Consider the following 23,554-nt stretch of genomic DNA (forward strand, 5'->3'; position numbering starts at 1 on the left):
AATGGCCAGTAGTGTAATATTGAGATTTGGTGACTGTCGTGGCCATGGAAGATGCGACAATTCATCATCGTGCTTACGAAACCTGAACTGGACGATGTGAGCTGCGAGAACAGGTGCCGTCATCTTGGATCACAGCGTCACCTGTGGGGAACAAACACTGTACCATGAGATGGACCTGATCAGACAAAATTCCTTAGCAGTAACTCGACCTTGCAGAGTAACTATGGTGCGATAGAACACCACGATATGGCTACCCAAATCATCACCAAACCGCGCGATGTTTCACTGTCGGGACGTAAATTGGGCCAGAAGTTAGAACCAGTGTGTAACAAGACTCATCCGACCAAATGAATTTCTTCCATTGTTCCACAGTCCAGGTTTTATGGTTTCGGAGATTTCCTATTAAGGGTATTTGCATAATGATGTGTGGTTTTTGGAATTCCAACTCACCTTGCAATTCCCAGGTTATAGAGCTCCCTTCGTGTTATTTTGGTGCTGACAGGGTTCGTGAACACCACATTCAGTTCTGCAGTGATTTTTGCAGGTGTAGACCTCTGTTTTTTCGTCACAATCATCTTCAATGACCATATGTCACGATCAGTAAGCACACACTTTCGTCCGCGCTGTGACTTAGCGGGTGATGTTATTCCGCTTTCCCTGTATGGGGTATAAGTCTTCAAAATGGTGTCTCTTGAAACAGCAAGCACTTCCACTAACTTTATCACGGAAGCACTCACCAATGTGCACCAATAATTTGCCCGCGTTCAAATTCACTTATCTCCGACATAACGCGCCTACAACTACACAGACACCGATATGACCACGAATGACACTTGAAAAATGAGGACTCTGAACAGGTGCCGTTCGTCGTAAAATGGAACAGCGCAGCGTGCAGGCTTGGCTAGCGAATGCGTTTATGTTCAGGCATGGCGACTCTCGTGGTGTTTCCATATTTTTGTCCAACCCCTGTAGGTTGACACAAAAAAACTCACCGTAAGGTGTCAGCGCTTTAGAAATCTAAACATGATTGTTGACTAGTCACAACACGCAATAATGCGAACTATAGATATCACTTCATTTTGAATACTCGGGCGATCAAAAAGTCAGTATAAATTTGAAAACTTAATAAACCACGGAAGAATGTAGATAGAGAGGCAAAAATTGACACACATGCTTGAAATGACATGGGGTTTTATTAGAACGCTAGACGCGTGAAAGATCTCTTGCACGCGTCGTTTGGTGATGATCGTGTGCTCAGCCGCCACTTTCGTCATGCTTGGCCTCCCAGGTCCCCAGACCTCAGTCCGTGCGATTATTGACTTTGGGGTTACCTGAAGTCGCAAGTGTATCGTGATCGACCGACATCTCTAGGGATGCTGAAAGACAACACCCGACGCCAATGCCTCACCGTAACTCCGGACATGCTTTACAGTGCTGTTCACAACATTATTCCTCGACCACAGCTATTGTTGAGGAATGATGGTGGGCATACTGAGCATTTCCTGTAAAGAACATCATCTTTGCTTTGTCTTACTCTGTTATGCTAATTCGGTTCTAGGCGCTTCAGTGTGGAACCGCGCGACCGCTACGGTCGCAGGTTCGAATCCTACCTCGGGCATGGATGTGTATGATGTCCTTAGGTTAGTTAGGTTTAAGTAGTTCTAAGTTCTAGGAGACTGATGACCTAAGATATCAAGTCCCATAGTGCTCAGAGCCACTTGAACCATTTGTTATGCTAATTATTGCTATTCTGATCAGATGAAGCCCCATCTGTCGGACATTTTTTGAATTTTTGTATTTTTTTTTTGTTCTAATAAAACCCCATGTCATTCCAAGCATGTGTGTCAATTTCTACTTCTCTATCTCCATTGTTCCGTGATTTATTCAGTCTTCAAATTCATACTGACTTTTTGATCACCCGGTACGTACTCAGAAGATTCAACATTGTTTTGTTTAATGATTTTTGTTACTGTAGAGCAAGGTACATCAGAGGTCTGTACAGAAGCTGAAGCCGGCCGGGGTGGCCGAGAGGTTCTAGGCGCTATAGTCTGGAACCGCGCGACTGCTACGGTCGCAGGTTCGAATCCTGCCTCGGGCATGGATGTGTGTGATGTCCTTAGGTTAGTTAGGTTTAAGTAGTTCTAAGTTCTAGGGGACTGATGATCTCAGAAGTTGAGTCCCATAGTTCTCAGAGCCGTTTGAACCAGAAGCATTCTGTTGGCACTCGACTCGGAAGTGGCAGGAACGATTCTTGATGGTGGAACGTGTTTTCACACTGAGATTTGGACGGCAAATGGAGATGTTGCTGCCCCATACCTGAGCACCAGCTTTGTGCGTGCATCCTGTGATGTATTCCAGATCTCACCGTAACGTCTCACGGAATGAGACAGCTTGACGCTATTGTCCGGGATCCGTCCTTGAGATGATAACGTTATTTTAGGCTGTCCCAGGAGCGCAGTATATTTGTAGCCTATGGGCTAACACTAGGTATCACCCATTGTTTTCGCCACCACCAAGTCAGCAGCACACATAGTACGCATTCATCAAAGTGATCTACGCTAAGCAACTGTGTGGCAGTCCTCCTCTTTCACGTGCACGCATCAAAGTTGACTACACTGAAGAAATAAGTGTGAGACGCAACTGTCATATAACACGCAGGAAGGATGGAAATGTACGTGAAAGAAGGAAAAGCAAACTGTTCCTTACGGACGTGAGTTCATCGTCATTGCCATCACACCATATTTTCAATTTAAGGAATTAGAAGCCGGCCAGAGTAGCCGAGCGGTTCTAGGCGCTACAGTCTGAAACCGCGCGACCGCTACGGTCGCAGGTTCGAATCCTGCCTCGGGCATGGATGTGTGTGATGTCCTTAGTTTAGTTAGGTTTAAGTAGTTCTAAGTTCTAGGGGACTGATGACCTCAGTAGTTAAGTCCCATAGTGCTCAGAGCCATTCTTTTATTTTTTATTTTATTTTTTTATTTTAAACAGAACTGTTACTTGTTTTCAACTCTTTCATTTGCTTCTCCACGCCACGGAAGCCAATTTTTTCATGACCTCCATGTACGACAGTCAAAAAGCGATATGTTTGTACGATCCCCTTCCATGAATGATTTCTTAAACGTGAAGTTTAAAACTTCAGCTTTCCTTTTGCTGTGTTCTATTGTCACACCAGACTGGTCGACGAGTGACTGGATAGATGCCTTCGACCCGCTTAGTGGTTTCACCAATGACCAGACTTTTCTCGGTTTTTCGGTAAGATCTTTCGCTAAGGTATGATGGTGGAAGCTGTTGTAGTATGCTTCGCGCACTGATCTTCCTATGGATGCACAAATTTCTACTAACTCTTGCCTATCAACATCTGCGCGCTCTTTTTTGAACCGAGAGAGCAACAATCTCTGTCTCTCAGCATTTTACGAGTTTCATTATTAGACTGCAGGGAAGTGTGATAGGACGGCTATTATTCTCTATATACATAAATAACCTGACGGACAGGGTGAGCAGCAAGTTACGGCTGTTTGCTAATGACGCGGTGGTGTGCGCGTAGGTGTCGTCGTCAAGACGACATAGACAGAATTTCTTGTTCGTGTGATGAATGGCATCTTTCTCTAAATTCAGAAAAATGTGAGCTACTGCAGGTGAGTAGGAAAAACAGCCCTGTAACGTTCGAATATAGCCGGTCGGAGTGGCCGTGCGGTTCTAGGAGCTACAGTCTGGAGCCGAGCGACCGCTACGGTCGCAGGTTCGAATCCTGCCTCGGGCATGGATGTGTGTGATGTCCTTAGGTTAGTTAGGTTTATTTAGTTCTAAGTTCTAGGTGACTGATGACCTCAGAAGTTAAGTCGCATAGTGCTCAGAGCCATTTGAACCATTTTTCGTTCGAATATAGCATTAGAAGAGTCCAGCTTGACACAGTGACATCGATGAAATATTTAGGATTAAACGTTGCAAAGGAATATGAAACGGAATGAGCACGGCAGGCGAATGTTCGACGTCGTTTTATTGGCAGACAGCCATAAAGGAGATGGCGCACGGAAAGCTAGTGTGACCCATTACTGAGTATTTTTCGAGTGTTTGGGATCTCCACCGTGCCGAATCAAAGAAAGACCCTCAAAGCAATTGAGAGCGGACTGCTAGATTTGTTACAGGCAGGCTGGATCGGCACCCAAGTACTAGGGAGAAGCTTCGTGAAATCAAATGGAATCGCCTGGAGGAAAGACGATGCTCCACCCGCAAGGTACTATTACGCAAATTTAGAGAATCGGGATTTGAGACAGACTGCAGAACCATTCTACTGCCGCGTAAGGGCCACGAAGACAAGAAGCGAGAAATTAGGGCTCGTACGGAGGCTTCTAGACAGTAGTTTTCCCCTCGCTCTATTTGCGAGTGGAACAGGAGAGGAAATGACTAGTAGTGGTACAAGGTAACCTCCGCCATGCTCAATACGGTGGTTTGCGGTAGTATGTACGAGGGTCACTCCAAAAGAAATGCACACTATTTTTGTAAAAATACAGTTTTCATTCTGCATGTGTGAAAGTTTTACAGTGTATAGATACATCCTTCCCGCTTGTTTTCAAACTTAGTTCAACCTGTTTCCGTGAGTTTCGCCGTCACAGCATGTCTTCAAGGTGGCTGCTACACTTCACGTTCGTCAGAAGCAACGTGCTGTCATAGAATTCCTGTGCTGTGGAAACGAGACAGTGGGAAACATCCACAAGAGGTTGAAAAAGGTGTACGGAGATGCTGCTGTCGATCGCAGTACAGTTAGTCGGTGGGCAAGCAGGTTACGTGATGAAAGCGGGCACGGCTATACTGAGGACTGTCCTCGCAGCGGCAGGCCTCGTACTTCCGCACACGGTCCAAACAATGTGCAGAGAGTTAACGAATTGGTGGCAGGTCACAGACGCATCACAGTGAACAAATTGTCACGTTACGTTGGGATAGGGGAAGGAAGTGTTTGCAGAATACTGGAAGTGTTGGCGTTAAAAAAGGTTTGTGCCAGGTGGGTTCCCAAGATGTTGACAGTGGCTCGCAAAGAAACAAGAAAAACGGTATGCAGCGAAATTTTGGAACAGTACGAGAATGGTGGAGATGAATTTCTTGGAAGAATTGTGACAGGTGATGAAACATGGCTTCATCATTTTTCACCAGAGACGAAGAGCCAATCAATGGAGTGGCATCATGCGAATTCACCCAACAAAAAAAATTCAAAACCACACCTTCTGCTGGAAAAGTTATGGCTACGGTGTTTTTCGATTCCGAAGGACTCTTGCTTGTGGACAGCATACCAAGTGGAACCACCATAAATTCTGATGCATATGTGATGCCACTGAAGAAACTTCAAGCTCGACTGAGTCGTGTTCGACCACATCGGCAAAAGCAGGATGTTTTGCTATTGCATGACAATGCACGGCCACATGTCAGTCAAAAACCATGGAAGCGATCACAAAACTCGGATGGACAACACTGAAACACCCGCTTTACAGTCCTGACCTGGCTCCATGTGACTATCATCTCTTTGGGAAACTGAAAGACTCTCATCGTGGAACAAGGTTTGAAGATGATGACTCCCTTGTGCACGCTGCCAAACAGTGGCTCCAACAGGTTTGTCCAGAATTTTACTGCGTGGCTATACAGCCGATAGTTCCAAGATGGTGTAAGGCAGTTGCGAGGGATGGAAATTATGTGGAGAAATGAAAATATTGTTCCTAAAGGATGTATCTACGCACTGTAAAACTTTCAGACATGTAGAATAAAAGATGGATTTAAAAAAAAATAGTGTGCATTTCTTTTGGAGTGACCCTCGTAGATATAGATGCAGATGCAGATTACATTGTTTTGCGAGCGTTTCATTCACGAAGCCCAAATATAATGCAGGTTGCCTCTAAACACTGCAAAACTCGGTTTTGAAATGTATTTCAACGTCTGCTTTTTAGTGAAAGTGAACAGTTGTGGTTTTTAACGGTGGTAAGGACCCACGAGCAGCTTTTTGCTCATGACATAGTGTATTCATTCAATTGATATTGTAAGACAGTACTGGCTCTTTTATTCGGGGAACTCGACTGCTGAAGCGCACTTTATCTTTCGTGTTTCTTTTTCGACATTTAAATTCATAAATGCAGAAACAAAGTACTGAGCACTAAAATTGAAACAACAAGAAGGGTAGCAAATAACGAAGTTGCTCTTATTGTGCGTATACGTAACATAAGAAGAAAATCTTACAAAATTTGTAGGTAACATGAGGACAGGATGCGAAATTTAGTAGCCGCCCCAGGCAATATCAATGGCTCTAACCCGGCTGCGGATCGAGTCGAACTCAACCTGGATGACAAATATGACGAATTCCACGTTGCTTCAAGTCTATGCCAGACTTAATATATCGTAGTGGCTGGTAAGTGATGGCGTGGCAGCCTCTCGGCAATACAGAACCAGGTGTTTTCAGTGGGTGAGATCTGTAAACTGTGCTGACCAGGACAACTATCAAATCCCCTTTGTGTCAAGGTACGTCAGAACAGCAAGGGCAACATGCTTTCTTCCGTTATTTTTTCATAAGACAGTGTTACGAAGAGCTTGGGATAAGACACAGCCGTCGCCCTTAACACGTCAGAAATATAACGCCTATTACCCAAATTACTAGCCACGCGAATCCCAGGTGATCGTGTTGAGCATCCAGCTACAACCCCTATCATTGCCCCATGTGCTTGGCCTGTATGAAAAATTTAGACTGCCAAGGTTCATTCTCCTCGGAGACTGCACTCCGGTTTCCATTGTTGTTACTGAACGTACACTTATGGCGCGCCTCTCTCTGCTCCCTAATCAAGGGATGCCCCAACGATGGACATCGTGCTAACCGTCCATTGGCTACAAAAGTCGTCGCACTGTCGGCGTGGGTATTTGTCTTGTTGCAGACAAACCTGTTTTCCAACTCAAGGTAGGTGACGAGGCTGTACCACACTGTACGGCCGAACGAGGAACGTCTGCCCTCTCGGGCGCTAATAGCGTGAGGCCGTTAGAGATCCTGCATGACATTGAGTATGGCGCTCCTGAATCCATCGATTCCATATTCGCATGACAGCCGTGGGATAGCAACCAACATGAGCAGCAAAATCGCAGAAAGTGAAACCGCAATCTCGATAGTCCATAACCAATCCGCTGTTGAATTCCAACACGTACAAGTATACGACTGTTTGTTTGTTTCTCCTTTTACTTGAGACATGACAGAAACAACGTTCAAATGCTATTTCTGAATGAGGAAAGGAGCTAGTTGAGGACTATGAAACAAGCAAATAATGTGATAAACATAGGTCAGAGAAGAAATGGTTTGCGCGATACGAAATGTTACGACTGAGTAGATGAACACGTAACAAAGCCCCCGAGGATCCAAACTGCAGATATGCATTTGAGGATAAACACATTAAACAAGTGTTCCACATGTTCGCCGTTCATATGAAGGCAGGCTTCATCATGCCTGCTAATCGAGGCCCAAACGTATTCAGAAATCTCATGTGTGTTCCGAGTGCTTAACAACCATCCACAATATTTTCGGGAGCTGATCCACTATCAACAGAGCCGAAACACAGCTAAACCTTTAAAGATTCCGCACAAAGAAATCTAACGGGTTCAAGTTGGAGGAGCTAGGAGGCGTGGTACTGACGAGCCAAGACCGATGTGCTTGTTGTCGAAGATTTGTGTTAAGTATTCCCATAAAGCCACACAAAAGTGTGCCAGTGAGCCATTATGCATGTACCACATATGCATCCTTTCACCATAAGGAACATATCTTAATAGATGTGCTGGCATAAGCTATCGCCAGCAAACCAGTCGGCAAAGATGTACCGTGAAAATCTATAATAGGCGCTGGATCAGGAGAGAGGCCAAAGACAGACTCGCAAGCAACACACCGCCAACGCCCTCTTGATCGCAAGTATTTAGATCGCAGCCGCTGATCGGAGGGCTCAGTCTGAGTCTCTCAGTCTCTCAGTCTCAGTCAATAGTGCAGTCTCAATCAGTAGCTCAAGTCAGTGACAGGTCAACTGGCACTCCAGTTTGGCATCTGTCATTCATCATATAGCGGGTCTTGTAGTTCACCAGCAGTGAGGCTAATGCGGACTACTATAGAAGAGCTTGTACCACAACACATAATAAAATAAGTAGCTTTCTGTTCTTGTAAATAAAGAACCCTGTTAATAAATGTGTACAGCTGTGTTGTAGAAAGAGAATACCGGCCACTGAACAATATCATCTCCCTTGATGCCTATGATACAAGACACTACAGTGGCGACGAGGATAATTCAGTGGTGATCGAAGTTCATCAACGTGGCCGAAGATTTTGTTTGCTTTACTTGTGATTTAGCTTGCAGGGGTGATCATTTTGCTAATTTCTTGTTGTGTTCTTGCATTTATCACAGGAAGGGAGCTGCAGAACTAATCAAATTTCTCTTTTCAGAGGCTTTGCTTGCTTTTTATTTGCTATAACGTATTTGTGTAAACCATGGCTACCCCTCCCCCTCCACCCCCTGCCCCCGCGCCACAGCCAAAGACGGCCAATGTGATGGATCTAACACAAGTTTTTCAATTCCATAACCAACAAATTGCTACCTTAGTGACGACGGTACAACAACTTCTAGCTGCACAAGCTGTGTCGACGGCACAACCAACCAACTCAACAAGTGCCGCCGACCAGCGTACCAACGTTCCGGAAATTTAACGACACAGAAGAGGAATGGCTCGAATACCTGACTCAGTTCCAAGCACATTGTCAAGTTCATCATGTTCAAGGTTGTATGTTGTGTGTTGTATGTTAACTGGGGACCTAGAAACGACGGAGATGCTCCGTCCCCGCCGCAGCCGCAGTGGTCCACAACCCCATGACGACTACCGCAGTCCACTTCATCCTTCCACCGCCCCATATTGAACCCAGGGTTATTGTGCGGTTCCCGGTAGACCCCCCAGGGAACGTCTCACACCAGACGAGTGTAACCCCTATGTTTGCGTGGCAGAGTAATGATGGTGTACGTGTACGTGGAGAACTTGTTTGCGCAGCAATCGCCGACATAGTATAGCTGAGGCGGAAAAAGGGGAACCGGCCCGCATTCGCCGAGGCAGATGGAAAACCGCCTACAAACCATCCACAGACTGGCCGGCTCACCGGACCTCGACACAAGTCCGCCTGGCGGATTCGTGCCGGGGACCAGGCGCTCCTTCCCGCTCCGGAAAGCCGTGCGTTAGGTCGATGTTCAAGGTACTGTAAAGTTACAAAACTTCCTTTCTGTTGCGGGGTCCCCAGAGTTCAGGTTAATACAAAACCTACTCCAAACTCCTTCTACCGACGAACTCAGTTGTGACCAAGTATCCGCTATATTAACTTAATATTACGACCAGCAAGTCCAAGTAGCTGCAGCTCGATGTCATTTCTTTCGTTTGCAGAAAAAGCCGGAACAGACGTACATCACTGGTACACAGAATTAACGCGCATGATTAGGAAGTATAAATCTACACGTAGTTGTGGCAACTTTTAAAGTGATTTAATGCTATAACATTCAATGTCCCAGATAGTATAATATGGGGGAGCAGATCTGAGACTACTCTGATCCATCACTTCCCCAAGTATTGCAAATCTTAGAGCAATATGACTCGGGTGCCATAGAGGCCAGTAATTTTGACCGGGCCCCGATTTGTTGGGTCAAGTCACCCCTTGTTCGCGGCCGCCCCAGGCAGACACAACAACGAGCGCGTACACAGCCGCGCGGACCGCCACGTATACATGTAAACAGGCGAATGAATTTAGTTCAGTCTTGTCCTAGATGTTCTGCTCGCCATGAAAGACAGGATTGCCCATCACGTAACGCAACGAGTTACACGCGTGGGAAAAAAGGGCAATGTCCAGGCAGTTTGTTTGCAGCGCAAAAAAAAATAAAAAAAATAAAAAAAATTAAAAAAAATAATAAAAAAATAATTTACCCGCTCCCAGAAAAGATAGGCTCTTGCACATGCAGAGAACGCTGTGTTTTCTAAGCCTGCAACAGGTTCTGACAAAAGTAAGATTAAGGTAGCGCCTCCTTCTCGCCCTACTGCTGTACAACGATGTTCTAACAAACTATTTGTCTCACTACGAGTTGCTGGCTGTCGTGTGAACTTTCAGTTGCCTCTGTAACTTTGCCTAATCGTGCCACGAACGAACTGTTAAGCTCACCACGCCTTTATAAACCTAGCAAGCACCTCACTGCTTACAACGGACAGGAAATTCCAGTGTTGGGACAGTTAGCTCGCCCGCCACTTATCAAGCTCACTCTAGGACAGTAAATTTTACTGTGTTAAAATCAAGAGACAGTGAGAACATATTCGGTTTGGATGCCTGTGGCTGTTTTGGACTAAGCATCCGAGATAATGTATTTTTCGAATCGGCTTTTGATCCAAAAGACAATGTAGTTAGGCTGGCCGCGGTGGTCTAGCGGTTCTAGGCGCTCAGTCCGGAACCGCGCGACTGCTACGGTCGCAGGTTCGAATCCTGCCTCGGGCATGGATGTGTGTGATGTCCTTAGGTTAGTTAGGTTTAAGTAGTTCTAAGTTCTAGGGGACTGATGCCCATGGATGTTAAGTCCCATAGTGCTCAGAGCCATTTGAACCATTTTGAACCAATGTAGTTAGCTTGCTTAAAGAATTTCCTGAACTACTTTCAGAAGGAATGGGAAAAGCTAATAAATTTGTAGCGCATGCTACATTGAAATACAATGCGCAACCTAGGTTTTTCCGGGCCCGCCCCATTACAATTGCTTTAAGCGACAAAGTAGCCAGTGAATTGAAAGAATTGCAAGATAGTAGTGTAATTGCTCCCACTAAAGCTAGACAATGGACAAGTCCTCTAGTTTTGTTGTCTAAGCCTTCCGGTCGCATTCGCATTTGTGTTGACTTCAAGTCTACAGTCAACCCACAGACAGTAGTTAACATTTATGCGTTACCTCGCCCTGAGGAACTCATGGACAGGCTTGGTACAGGACATTACTTTCGTAAGATAGATTTGCGTGATGGCCACTTGGCCGGCCGTTGTGGCCGTTCTAGGTGCTTCAGTCCGGAACCGCGCTGCTGCTACGGTCGCAGGTTCGAATCCTGCCTCGGGCATGGATGTGTGTGATGTCGTTAGGTTAGTTAGGTTTAAGTAGTTCTAAGTCCAGGGGACTGGTGACCTCAGATGTTAAGTCCCATAGTGCTCAGAGCCATTTGAACCATTTGACCCATTTGATGCCTACTTGCAGATTCCTTTGGATGAAGAATGAGAAGCCGGCCGCTGTGGCCGAGCGGTTCTAGGCGCTTCAGTCCGGAATCACGCGGCTGCTACGATCGCTGGTTTGAATGCTGCCTCGGACATGGATGTGTGTGGTGTCCTTAGGTTAGTTAGCTTTAAGTAGTTCTAAGTCTAGGCGACTGATGACCTCATATGTTAAGTCCCATAGTACTTAGAGCCATTTAAACCATTTTGAAGAATCAGAGAAAGTGTTTGTTGTCAATACGCACTTAGGATTGTTCAAGTATTTGCGTTTGCCCTTCAGCAGTGCTTCCGCACCCGCCATTTTTCAACGTTACTTGAAACAGATGACTGCAAAAGTGCCATTTTATTCAAACTACCTTGATAATGAAACTTCCTGGATACCTTGACAATATTGTTGTCTCAGATCTTTCGGTAGAGGAACACATTGCCAACTTGCGTACTCTTTTTCGAGTGTTGTCAGAAGCAGGACTTAAGTGTCGTCTCGAAAAGTGTGACTTTTTTCAAAACGAACCTCAGTACTTAGCTCACGTGATAAACAGTCAGGGTGTGCACCCTCTCCAATCTCATTTGCTTGCAATCTGTGACATGCGTGTTTCTCGCAATGTGTCTGAACTGCACTCAGTACTAGGCAAGATGAGGTACTACATTTGGTTCATACCGAATGCCTCTCAGAACGCGGCTCCATAGCATCGCTTGCGTAGCAGAAATGAACCTTTTGTGTGGACTAAAGATTGTCAAGAAACTCAAAAATCTTTTGCTTAGTGACAGATGTTTAGTACATTTTGACACTGGCAAGCCAGTAGTTTTGCAAGTCGATGCTTCTTCCTACGGAATCGGCGCTGTGCTTTCGCAGAGAATTGGTGCACAAGACAGACCTATTGCTTTTGCGTCAAAGGTGTTAACTCAAACTCAGTGCAATCATTCTCAAATTGAAAAATAAGCTCTCGGCCGTGCGGTTCTAGGCGCTTCAGTCTGGAACCGCGTGACCGCTACGGTCGCAGGTTCGAATGCTGCCTCGGGCATGGATGTGTGTGTTGTCCTTAGGTTAGTTAGGTTTAAGTAGTTCTAAGTTCTAGGGGACTGGTGACCTCAGATGTTAAGACCCATAGTGCTCAGAGCCATTTGAACAAATAAGCTCTCGCTTTTGTGTATGGTGTGACAAAATTCCATCACTATCTGTTTGGTCGCAAGCTCTATTTAGTGACAGATCACAAGCCTTTGTAGTTCTTGTTCCATCCGTCAAAGTCAGTTATTACGCGCACTGCTTAAAAATTGCAGCGATGGGACTTGCTGCTTTCGCAGTATCAGTATGAAATTGTACACAGACCCCGCCTTCTGACTGGCCCAGACTCTCATTTTGATGCATCTGCCGCATCTTGTTGCCAAATCGTTACGCAGGACTCTGATTTGCTGGAATCTTTTCCCTTAGACTACAGAAAAATTGCACAGGCCACAGATTCAGATCCAGATTTCAAGATTTTGTTGCATTACATTCGCACGTCTTGGCCTCGTTCATTGAACAGTATCGAAAACTCAATTGTGTGTCGATATATTGCACGTCAGCATAATCTTTCAGTTCAACGGGCTGTGATTCTAGTTTAAAATGACAGTGAACAGTCGCGTGTGCTTATTCCCAAAATGTTGCAAAAGGATGTGTTGCGATTGCTCCATCAAGGACATTGCGGAATTGTTCGCACTAAACAGTTAGCGCGCCGGCACTGTACTTGGCAGGGCATGGACGTCCACATTAAGCAGAGAACGTTACAGTGTCGGGCATGCGCAGAAAACCAATCCGTTCCGCCACAGACATTCTCAGCTTGGCCTAAGACTCAATCGCCGTGGCAACGAGTGCACATTAACTTTGCAGGACCGTTCTGGAACACTCGTTGGTTTATAGTGGTAGACTCTTCCAGCAAGTTCGCATTTGCGGTGCCTATGGCTTCTACCACATCACGTAGCACCATTCAAGCATTGTGCTCCTTATTTCGCATAGTAGGTTTGCCAGAAGTACTTATGTCGGACACTCACTACACGTGATAGTTTCCTGCCGTTATGTAGACAGGAGTGACACCACCAGCAGTCGACCAATGGAAGATGACCCTTACGTCCGGTTGAAACCGGTTGGCGGTACAATAATAATAATAAATACGATTAAGACAGTTTTTGAATAATTGATTAATCATACTAATCGCTGCTTCATCTCCACAACCAAGTTGTCCAAAAAAAGGAGAAGCAGAACGCTTAGTACGCACTCTTAAACAACACATGGCCAAGCTTCGCACCACCCACTCACGGGAACAGGCTCTGCAACTCTTTCTCGCTTCCTATCGCTCCCTCCCACGAGGCGGACCAACACCGGCGGAACTTCTGCATGGCCGCCGCAATCGGACGCTAATACATCTATATCTACATCTATATCTACATCCATCCTCCGCAAGCCACCTGACGGTGTGTGGCGGAGAGTACCTTGAGTACCTCTATCGGTTCTCCCTTCTATTCCAGTCTCGTATTGTTCGTGGAAAGAAGGATTGTCGGTATGCCTCTGTGTGGGCTCTAATCTCTCTGATTTTATCCTCATGATCTCTTCGCGAGATATACGTAGGAGGGAGCAATATACTGCTTGACTCTTCGGTGAAGGTATGAACTTTGACAAAAGCCCGTACCGAGCTACTGAGCGTCTCTCCTGCAGAGTCTTCCACTGCAGTTTATCTATCATCTCCGTAACGCTTTCGCGATTACTAAATGATCCTGTAACGAAGCGCGCTGCTCTCCGTTGGATCTTCTCTATCTCTTCTATCAACCCTATCTGGTACGGATCCCACACTTCTGAGCAGTATTCAAGCAGTGGGCGAACAAGCGTACTGTAACCTACTTCCTTTGTTTTCGGATTGCATTTCCTTAGGATTCTTCCAATGAATCTCAGTTTGGCATCTGCTTTACCGACGATCAACTTTATATGATCATTCCATTTTAAATCACTCCTAATGCGTACTCCCAGATAATTTATGGAATTAACTGCTTCCAGTTGCTGACCTGCTATATTGTAGCTAAATGATAAGAGATCTATCTTTCTATGTATTCGCTGCACATTACACTTGCCTTCATTGAGATTCAACTGCCATTCCCTGCACCATGCGTCAATTCGCTGCACATCCTCCTTGCTACACCCACCGCAGCATCCAGAGCAGCCACTGGTCCGCAAGTATCGCTTTGCGCTGCGCGATCTGGTTCTTTTCAGGGTTTATGGTAACCGTGGGCGCTGGGAAAGGGGCGTGATCCAGGAACGCATTGGCTCTTTTATGTACTTGATTGCAGGGCCCGATGGTTTGCAGCGCTGCCACCAGAGCAAAATTCGTGCATGTCATTTGCCCCGTGATTTTGCTGGTTTTCTTCCCCAAGATTCACAGCCTCACAGGACAGCGCGGCCTTTGCAAACACCCGCTGGTGCCACCAGGACACCCCAGGAGGAGCGGATGTGCGATGCGCCCTAGCCCCGAAGTTCCCGCTCGTCGACCCGGTGGAGCTGGAACCGCCATCGCCGTCGCCGTCGTCGCTCCAGAACACACCCTCAGGCCTGACGTGTGCCCTGTCAGTACAGTACCGGAGGATGTTGCTGTTACCTCACAAGCCAGGTGGCGGGGTACGGTCGGGAGAACGCCGTCCTCCACAGTCACGGCTCGCGGCTCTTCTCAACGTCTAACGTCCTGCCTCCCTCTCCATTGTCGTTAGCTATCTTCCTTACACGGCAAGGGTGCGCCATTTCGGAGGGGGGGGGGGGGGAGTTAACGTGCACACTGCAGAGCGCTGAATACGTCGTTGAGGGAAATGTCATTGACTGGATGCAAGCTGTCTTTATTATTCCAATATTACGCGTTTCGGACATTGCCATTATCAAATACCCTGAAACATCATGTTTCCCATAAATACAAAAGTTATTGTGTAGTAGTAACGATCAAAAACATGTAAAATTGTCAGAAAGCATTTCGAACATTTTCCATAAGAATTTAAATAATGACACTCAATGTTTTTAAAACTGTTGCTAGTATGTGATGGTTTACAGATAGGTAGTAAACAGCGTTGAGACTGCACCTTAAAATGCTAATTATCTCCACGTAGATGCAAATTTGGGGCGTGGCTGCTACAGAGTATGGCCCTTGCAGGCTTCTGGAGTGTCCACCTAACGGGGTCTAAGGAATAGTACCAACCTCCACATGATTGCCACGATCTTATAAGGAACAGAGTGACTGAAATTCTACTCTCTAATTTGTCTGTATTACTCTATTATGCTTTGAAGCGTCGTTAATTGACGTTTGGTGTTAATGTTTTGATAGCGTTAATTTTAATTTTTTTGTTTATCCCCTTGTACTGCGAATGCTATCCAACGTAGTAAAGGCATGGAAACTTTGTAAATGTCTCACTAGAGAGTTTGGTAACTGAGGAAAACTTGACAAGCCAAGGTCGCTAAAAAAGGAGATTTATTGAATGGCCGGTTTCGACGGAGGTATGCTGTCATCGTCGGATCCTCAAGAGGAAAATATTTTGCAATCATGGTATTATAACTTGATAAACTGTCTTGTTACGTAACCTGTGGAATCATAACATGCCTTATACATTAAAATTTTTACAACAACTTTTCCATGAGTGTTGCATGTCGCTTCACACTGCATATTCACTTCTCACTGTCATGAAGACCACTACACAATGACATGACAAAAGTAAAAGTATACATTGCGCCGATTGCAAATGTTCATGTTCAATACCAGCTTGCAACTGACAGAAGTTGTGTAAACACAACGACCACCATGTACGACCATCAGTTGGCACTGTGGCGGTTGAATCGATTATCGTCTCGCATACAGCATAAAACGTAGATACACAGTTCCGTATATTTGGTAATACATTATTAAGGACCATTTTTATTTGCATTACTATACAATCCAAATCAGAGAAATAAAGGAATTTTTACGTACAATTAATGTACATATCTTTGATAATTTTGTAGGATAAAGTACGTATGACAGCCTTTAGGGAACAAGAATTAGCCTCACAATAGGCTAACTGTAGACAAAATTTCATAAGAAATTCTTCAGGCAGGATGTCAATATTCAGGTTGTAGCATTCCAGGCTCATGGTTACCACCCCTGCATTATGTATTGCTAGAACAACACTCGTATACCTCCAGCTATAATTAAAATCAATTACTTTTTGGTAATAGGAAAAAGGCTTTTAGAAGAATAATAGCAATACTAAACAATGGTTGTTACGATACCCTTTGTACCATAAACAATCAAAATCAGATTCAGGAAATTAATACACGGAAAATGTTTAGATAAAAGAATAATATATTCCGTTCTCATCATCTGTAAATGGTAGAAATTAAATCTCGAGCCTAATGAACAAAATATAGATAACTGATCGTTTAGCATTGTTAGAATGCTTATTTCTGCAATTTCAATACTAATGTGATTTTTATGTGTTTATAAAATGTCTTAAACTTGTTCTGGCAAAGTAGGGAATATAATAAGAGTGTTTGATAATGTTAAACTATTTCATATTATAAATTATGTTTTGCATCATTATAATCAGTAGTACATTGTAGGAAGACTATAAATACTCGGCCTCGAGTATTGTTAGGGCAGATGACTGTTGGACCCACTGTGCGTAGAGTTGAGATAAGTTCTTGGTGCATGATTCAGGTTTGGACTTACAATAGAGGAACTCGTGTGTTGGACATTGTCTAAAACAGCATATTAGAACAGTGCAGTGACGGATTATATCGGAGTATTAAATAGTTTGATTTAATATCGCAAAAGGCAGAATGATATGTGACTTAATATTCGTTCTTTGTTGAGTATTAGTGTTGAACAATGCAATGGACCTCACACACGCATTTCTATCAAACTACTGCATCTCGACTATTTAACATCGCCAATGTAGTCCGTACTACCATTGGTTAGCTGTAGTAATAATAACGAGGCTTATTACACCGAACATTGCTCATGAGCTCATAAGATACAGGTTTTGAAGTGAATAAATCTACGTATTTACTTTACTTCAGTTGTGGACTACATCACTATAGTGAAATCCATTATGGTATCCTGTATTTATTGAACAAGCATATTTTAGCTCATGTATGCAGTCGTCGAGGGACACAGAAGGTAAGATATTCACAGGTATTTAAACTATTTTGAAGTACCCACTAACCGGTGGGACGTTACAAGGTGGACTATGCTAATTTTTGTTCCCTAACGTATGCCACATATATCTATATATTCGCGATTTTGGCTTGTGAAGTGTTCTTCAGTTACCATATATTGGAGATCGTCCCCAGACTGACCATGTCAAGAATATAATTAACACTAGAGTGTCCTGGAGTGTAGTATCATGTCAGCACCTAGCGAGAGTTCGTCAAACTATCACATGAAATAAGGGCGCGAAACATATGCCAACGGCGTTTGCTTGATAAAGTGCGTTAAGTAAAACAATTTCTACTGCTTCTACTTTCGGCGCATTTTAACGATTTTCGTAACGTCAGCATTAAGTAGTAAAATAAAGCTATCATCAACCTGAAGTGCTTTGGTAGGCGTGGCCCTACTGAGGGTGGTACGCAGTTGCCTTCCGCCGATCTTTAAACTGATTGACCCAGTCAGTTATGGGTGGGCCTGCAGTTTAACGTGGATTCCGAATCACGCTGCAGCTCGGCCTCTTTCACATTAAGAAAAATTCCAGACGTGAAAGAAGTGAAAAATCATGCTAGGAATAACCGGGGATGGCACGACGAGCCGCGTGTGGTAGGAGGTGCGCCTCACCTGGTAGCCCATGATGGTGTCCCCGGGCTGGAGGCTGGCGGCGCGCGCCCGCTGGTAGGGGTCTACGCTGAGGTAGGCGGCCTGGCAGAGCACCTCTCCCTCGCGCACCGCGGGCAGCTCCTCCTCCTCCACGCGGAAGTCGTCTTCTCGCGGCTCCCCGCGGAAATGTCGCGCCAGCACGATCTTGCGCGCGGTCTCCATGTCGGCGCGTCTGCTCCGCGGGCCCGCTGCGCTGCTACTGACGGCTGGGCGCGCCGCCCCACCGCCGGTTACGCAACCCCGCCCGGCTCAACGTTCAAGTACGTCGCGCCGCAGATAAACAACGCCTCGCTAGCCTCGGGACGACCAGTCGTCGCAGCCGATCTGCTAGTCAGCTGTGCGACCGTATGAGTTTCCTAAGACGCACAAGGACCCATTGTTAGTAACAACGACGCACCTACGTCAAAGGCTGTAAATTAGGTGAACCGTCGCTGCGGGAAACAGAAAAATGGCTTTGCTCGAGGACGTGTTCTAGCTCCCATCTGTTTAACATACGCTGAAGTGCCAAAGAAACTGGTATAGGCATGCGTATTCAAATACAGAGATATGTTGAAACGTCCCCTTAGAAAAATTATTGAATTACTGTGCTGATAAATCTCTTACAATATTTGATTTTCAAACAGCTGAGCAAAACTGAACGTACTCACACATTTCGCTCTTTACCTATTCTGATCAACACTAAACTGACACACAATATTTTTTTAGCGCAACGCACTCTGACTTTCAATAATCCCTACAAAAGAATGGCCCTGACTAACATTAACCTATACCTTTCACAAATCACTTACCTCACAAAAATCTTCGTTACTCGAACTACTGCAATACAGCGAGCGTCACTACCGCCAGCTAAATAAAAGATTCAAACTACTGAAGGCACTAACTACTGATAGGCATAGTTAGGATATGAAAGATTTTGAGAAAGAACAAACAATGTATTTACCTTAATAGTGTTCAAAAGTCATAATACACTCCTGGAAATGGAAAAAAGAACACATTGACACCGGTGTGTCAGACCCACCATACTTGCTCCGGACACTGCGAGAGGGCTGTACAAGCAATGATCACACGCACGGCACAGCGGACACACCAGGAACCGCGGTGTTGGCCGTCGAATGGCGCTAGCTGCGCAGCATTTGTGCACCGCCGCCGTCAGTGTCAGCCAGTTTGCCGTGGCATACGGAGCTCCATCGCAGTCTTTAACACTGGTAGCATGCCGCGACAGCGTGGACGTGAACCGTATGTGCAGTTGACGGACTTTGAGCGAGGGCGTATAGTGGGCATGCGGGAGGCCGGGTGGACGTACCGCCGAATTGCTCAACACGTGGGGCGTGAGGTCTCCACAGTACATCGATGTTGTCGCCAGTGGTCGGCGGGGCGGAAGGTGCACGTGCCCGTCGACCTGGGACCGGACCGCAGCGACGCACGGATGCACGCCAAGACCGTAGGATCCTACGCAGTGCCGTAGGGGACCGCACCGCCACTTCCCAGCAAATTAGGGACACTGTTGCTCCTGGGGTATCGGCGAGGACCATTCGCAACCGTCTCCATGAAGCTGGGCTACGGTCCCGCACACCGTTAGGCCGTCTTCCGCTCACGCCCCAACATCGTGCAGCCCGCCTCCAGTGGTGTCGCGACAGGCGTGAATGGAGGGACGAATGGAGACGTGTCGTCTTCAGCGATGAGAGTCGCTTCTGCCTTGGTGCCAATGATGGTCGTATGCGTGTTTGGCGCCGTGCAGGTGAGCGCCACAATCACGACTGCATACGACCGAGGCACACAGGGCCAACACCCGGCATCATGGTGTGGGGAGCGATCTCCTACACTGGCCGTACACCACTGGTGATCGTCGAGGGGACACTGAATAGTGCACGGTACATCCAAACCGTCATCGAACCCATCGTTCTACCATTCCTAGACCGGCAAGGGAACTTGCTGTTCCAACAGGACAATGCACGTCCGCATGTATCCCGTGCCACCCAACGTGCTCTAGAAGGTGTAAGTCAAGTACCCTGGCCAGCAAGATCTCCGGATCTGTCCCCCATTGAGCATGTTTGGGACTGGATGAAGCGTCGTCTCACGCGGTCTGCACGTCCAGCACGAACGCTGGTCCAACTGAGGCGCCAGGTGGAAATGGCATGGCAAGCCGTTCCACAGGACTACATCCAGCATCTCTACGATCGTCTCCATGGGAGAATAGCAGCCTGCATTGCTGCGAAAGGTGGATATACACTGTACTAGTGCCGACATTGTGCATGCTCTGTTGCCTGTGTCTATGTGCCTGTGGTTCTGTCAGTGTGATCATGTGATGTATCTGACCCCAGGAATGTGTCAATAAAGTTTCCCCTTCCTGAGACAATGAATTCACGGTGTTCTTATTTCAATTTCCAGGAGTGTATATATAGCAGTTCATGACATCCATTCTTACAAATGTACTGCTTCTGATGGACACACGTCCAGATCATCCGCTCTCAAAAATCCGCCATCTCACTTCCCCACATCCACCACTGCTGGCGGCTCACCTCCAACTGCGCAACGCTACGCGCTGTTAACAGCCATCATCCCAACACTACAATAGCGAATATTACAACAATGCCACCCAGCCACAGACTGCACACAGCACAGCCAGTGATTTTTATACAGAGCGCTACGTGGCGTTACCAATGTAAAAACCTAAACAGCCTACTTACAATCTAAACAGGTAGAATAAGGCGCTGCAGTCGGCAACGTCTATATATGACAGCAAGTGTCTGGGGCATTCGTTAGATCGGTTACTGCTGCTACAATGGCAGATTATCAAGATTTAAGTTAGGTTGAACGTGGTGTTATAGTCGGGGCACGAACGATGGAGTACAGCACCTCCGAGGTAGCGATAAAATGGGGATTTTCCCGTACCATTATTTCACAAGTGTACAGTGAATATCAGGAATCCATTAAAACATCAAATATCTGACATCGCTGCGGCCGGAAAAAGATCCCGCAACAACGGGACCAACGACGACTGAAGAGATTCGTTCAACGTGATAGAAGTGCAACCCTTCCGCAAATTGCTGCAAATGTCAATGCTGGGCCATCAACAAATGTCAGCGTACGAACCATTCAACCAAACGTAGTCGATATGGGCTTTCGGAGCCGAAGGCTCATTCGTGTACCCTTGATGACGGCCGGCCGGAGTGGCCGAGCGGTTCTAAGCGCTACAGTCTGGAATTGCGTGACCGCTACGGTCGCAGGTTCGAATCCTGCCTCGGGCATGGATGTGAGTGATGTCCTTAGGTTAGTTAGGTTTAAGTAGTTCTACGTTCTAGGGGACTGATGACCTCAGCAGTTATATAAGTCTCATAGTGCTCAGAGCCATTTGAACCATTTGAACCTTGATAATGCACGACACAAAGCATTATGCCTCGACTGGGCCCGCCGACACCGACATTGGACTGTTGATGACTGGAAACACGTTGTCTAGTCGGACGAGTCTCGTTTCAAATTGTATCGAGCGAATGGACGCGTACGGGTATGGAGACAACATCATGAATCCATGGATCTTGCATGTCAGCAAGGGACTGTTCAAGCTCGTGGAGGTTCTGTAATGGCGTGGGGCGCTTGAAGTTCCAGTGCCTCCATTTCATGTGCAGGTACCACCATTTCTGCAGTATAATCACTCTGCTGAAGACTGGGAAACTTATTAAAAATGGTTCCATCAGCATTTTATTGCATCTCAACTGACACATGCAGAGATTTGCAAGGCTTTGTTCTTGTCTTGAATTCCTCCACACGCGTACCAGTTGACACATTTAACAGTTGTTGTGTCAACTGGCCTCTCTGCAGGAACCAGCCTCACTCTCCTTTGAAGTCATGGGTAGTTTGTTGTCTTCTTACCATCACAAGCACAACCGTATCATTGCCACTCATGTAGAATTTTACCAGTTCCACGAGCAGCCACATCAGTCTTATTGGTCTTTGGCAGCAGAACTACAGGATTTGAGCCATAAATGTCACTGTATTATTAAAACCTCCAAGGAACCCCTTGCATACTCCACTATTAAAGATGCAATTATCTGCCTAACACCTGATAAAGAAGTTTGTCAGATACTACTCCCATGTGAGGCTATGTCCTTGGAAGAAGTTTAACACATTGCTGAATCCTTTTAAGTCTCCTGCACAGTAGGCCACCAAATCAAAGTGTGGGAAGATGTTTCTGTCATTGATAGTGACCCACATCAGTGCATAGCAACAGCTCACTGAGCAGAGAGAAAGTCAATGCCACTCAGACCGGGAAATCTAACTGCAACTGATAACCATGTCAGCAACAACAACAAGGGCATTGTGCACCACTTCTGTCATGCCCCTCTTGCTTTATGCAGCATGAGAGAGTTGAGTGCATTGGATGACATGCCACAAGTGTCACAAGAAAGGCCACATTGCGTCAGTTTTTAATACTCAGTCTTCCTCAGGACAAATGGACATTGACATACATTCTATTTCATCATTGTCTGCAGATCATAATAAGCTCTTTATTGAAGTGTCCGTGCTGAACGAACCATTGTCACTGCAAGCAGACACCAGAGTAGCTATTTTTCTCCTCATCTTTCACATGCTTGCATGGCTGGGCATCCCACCACTGACTCACATCAAATGCCAGCAATAAATAGCATTTTCCTGTTCTTGTCAATTTACTGTCACCATGGCTTACAAATCTCTAGTCTGTGCAATTATTTATTTCATTGTTAATTATCTTCATACTGAGAGTTTGTTTGGGTTAGACACTTTTGTTGCTTTTGAATTTTCCATTACTGACACTGTACATCTTGTATCAGATGAGATTCCTTGTTACTTATCAAGACCTAGATTCATTGTATTTTGAATTATTGCATTTATTTTCTGAAGGATTAGGATGTGCAAACAACTAAACAGCAAATATCATGATTAAATCTTTGGCTTGGTCGCATTTTTTCTGGGTACAACCCATAACTGTGTCCTTACATTAACAATTTAAGTCTGAGTTGGATCATTTGAGATCACTAGGCATCATTTTTCCACAAATGAGTGGGCTACGTTATAGGTGACTGTCAAAAAACCACCAGGTCAGCTCTGACTTTGTGGCTACTTTAAAGTTACTGTAGACACACATCCTGTTATTGACACATAATCTCTGCCTTGGACTGATGAATTACCAGCAATATAGCCAGGGGCCAGACCTTTCCCAAAACTCACTCAGCTGAGGCCTATCTGCAGGTTCCATTAGATGACAACTCAAAATAATTGCTTGCCATGAATGCACCTTTTGGTCATTAACCATATCAGCATTTAATGTTTGGAGTGGCTGACTATTTTACAACACTTTTCAGAGTAACTCATGGATGAGCTTCCCTACTGCATCAACTACCTTGACAATATTATAGTACTGGGTGCTATGATGGAAGAACACTTACATAACCTCTGTTCTCTCTTT

General features: G+C 45.6%; 1 protein-coding gene across 1 annotated transcript in view; it reads right to left on the reverse strand.

Moving 5' to 3' along the window:
* LOC126162606 (prostaglandin reductase 1-like) overlaps positions 1–18,299 on the reverse strand; it is a 104,464-nt gene extending 86,165 nt beyond the window's left edge. Inside the window, exon 1 of the mRNA XM_049919219.1 lies at positions 18,073–18,299. Within this exon, the coding sequence (XP_049775176.1) occupies positions 18,073–18,273 (201 nt within the window). The 5' untranslated portion in view covers positions 18,274–18,299. The remainder of the gene's footprint in view (positions 1–18,072) is intronic.
* Positions 18,300–23,554: the final 5,255 nt, after the last annotated feature.

Source organism: Schistocerca cancellata, chromosome 1 (genome assembly GCF_023864275.1).
Source record: "Schistocerca cancellata isolate TAMUIC-IGC-003103 chromosome 1, iqSchCanc2.1, whole genome shotgun sequence".
NCBI lineage: Eukaryota > Metazoa > Arthropoda > Insecta > Orthoptera > Acrididae > Schistocerca > Schistocerca cancellata.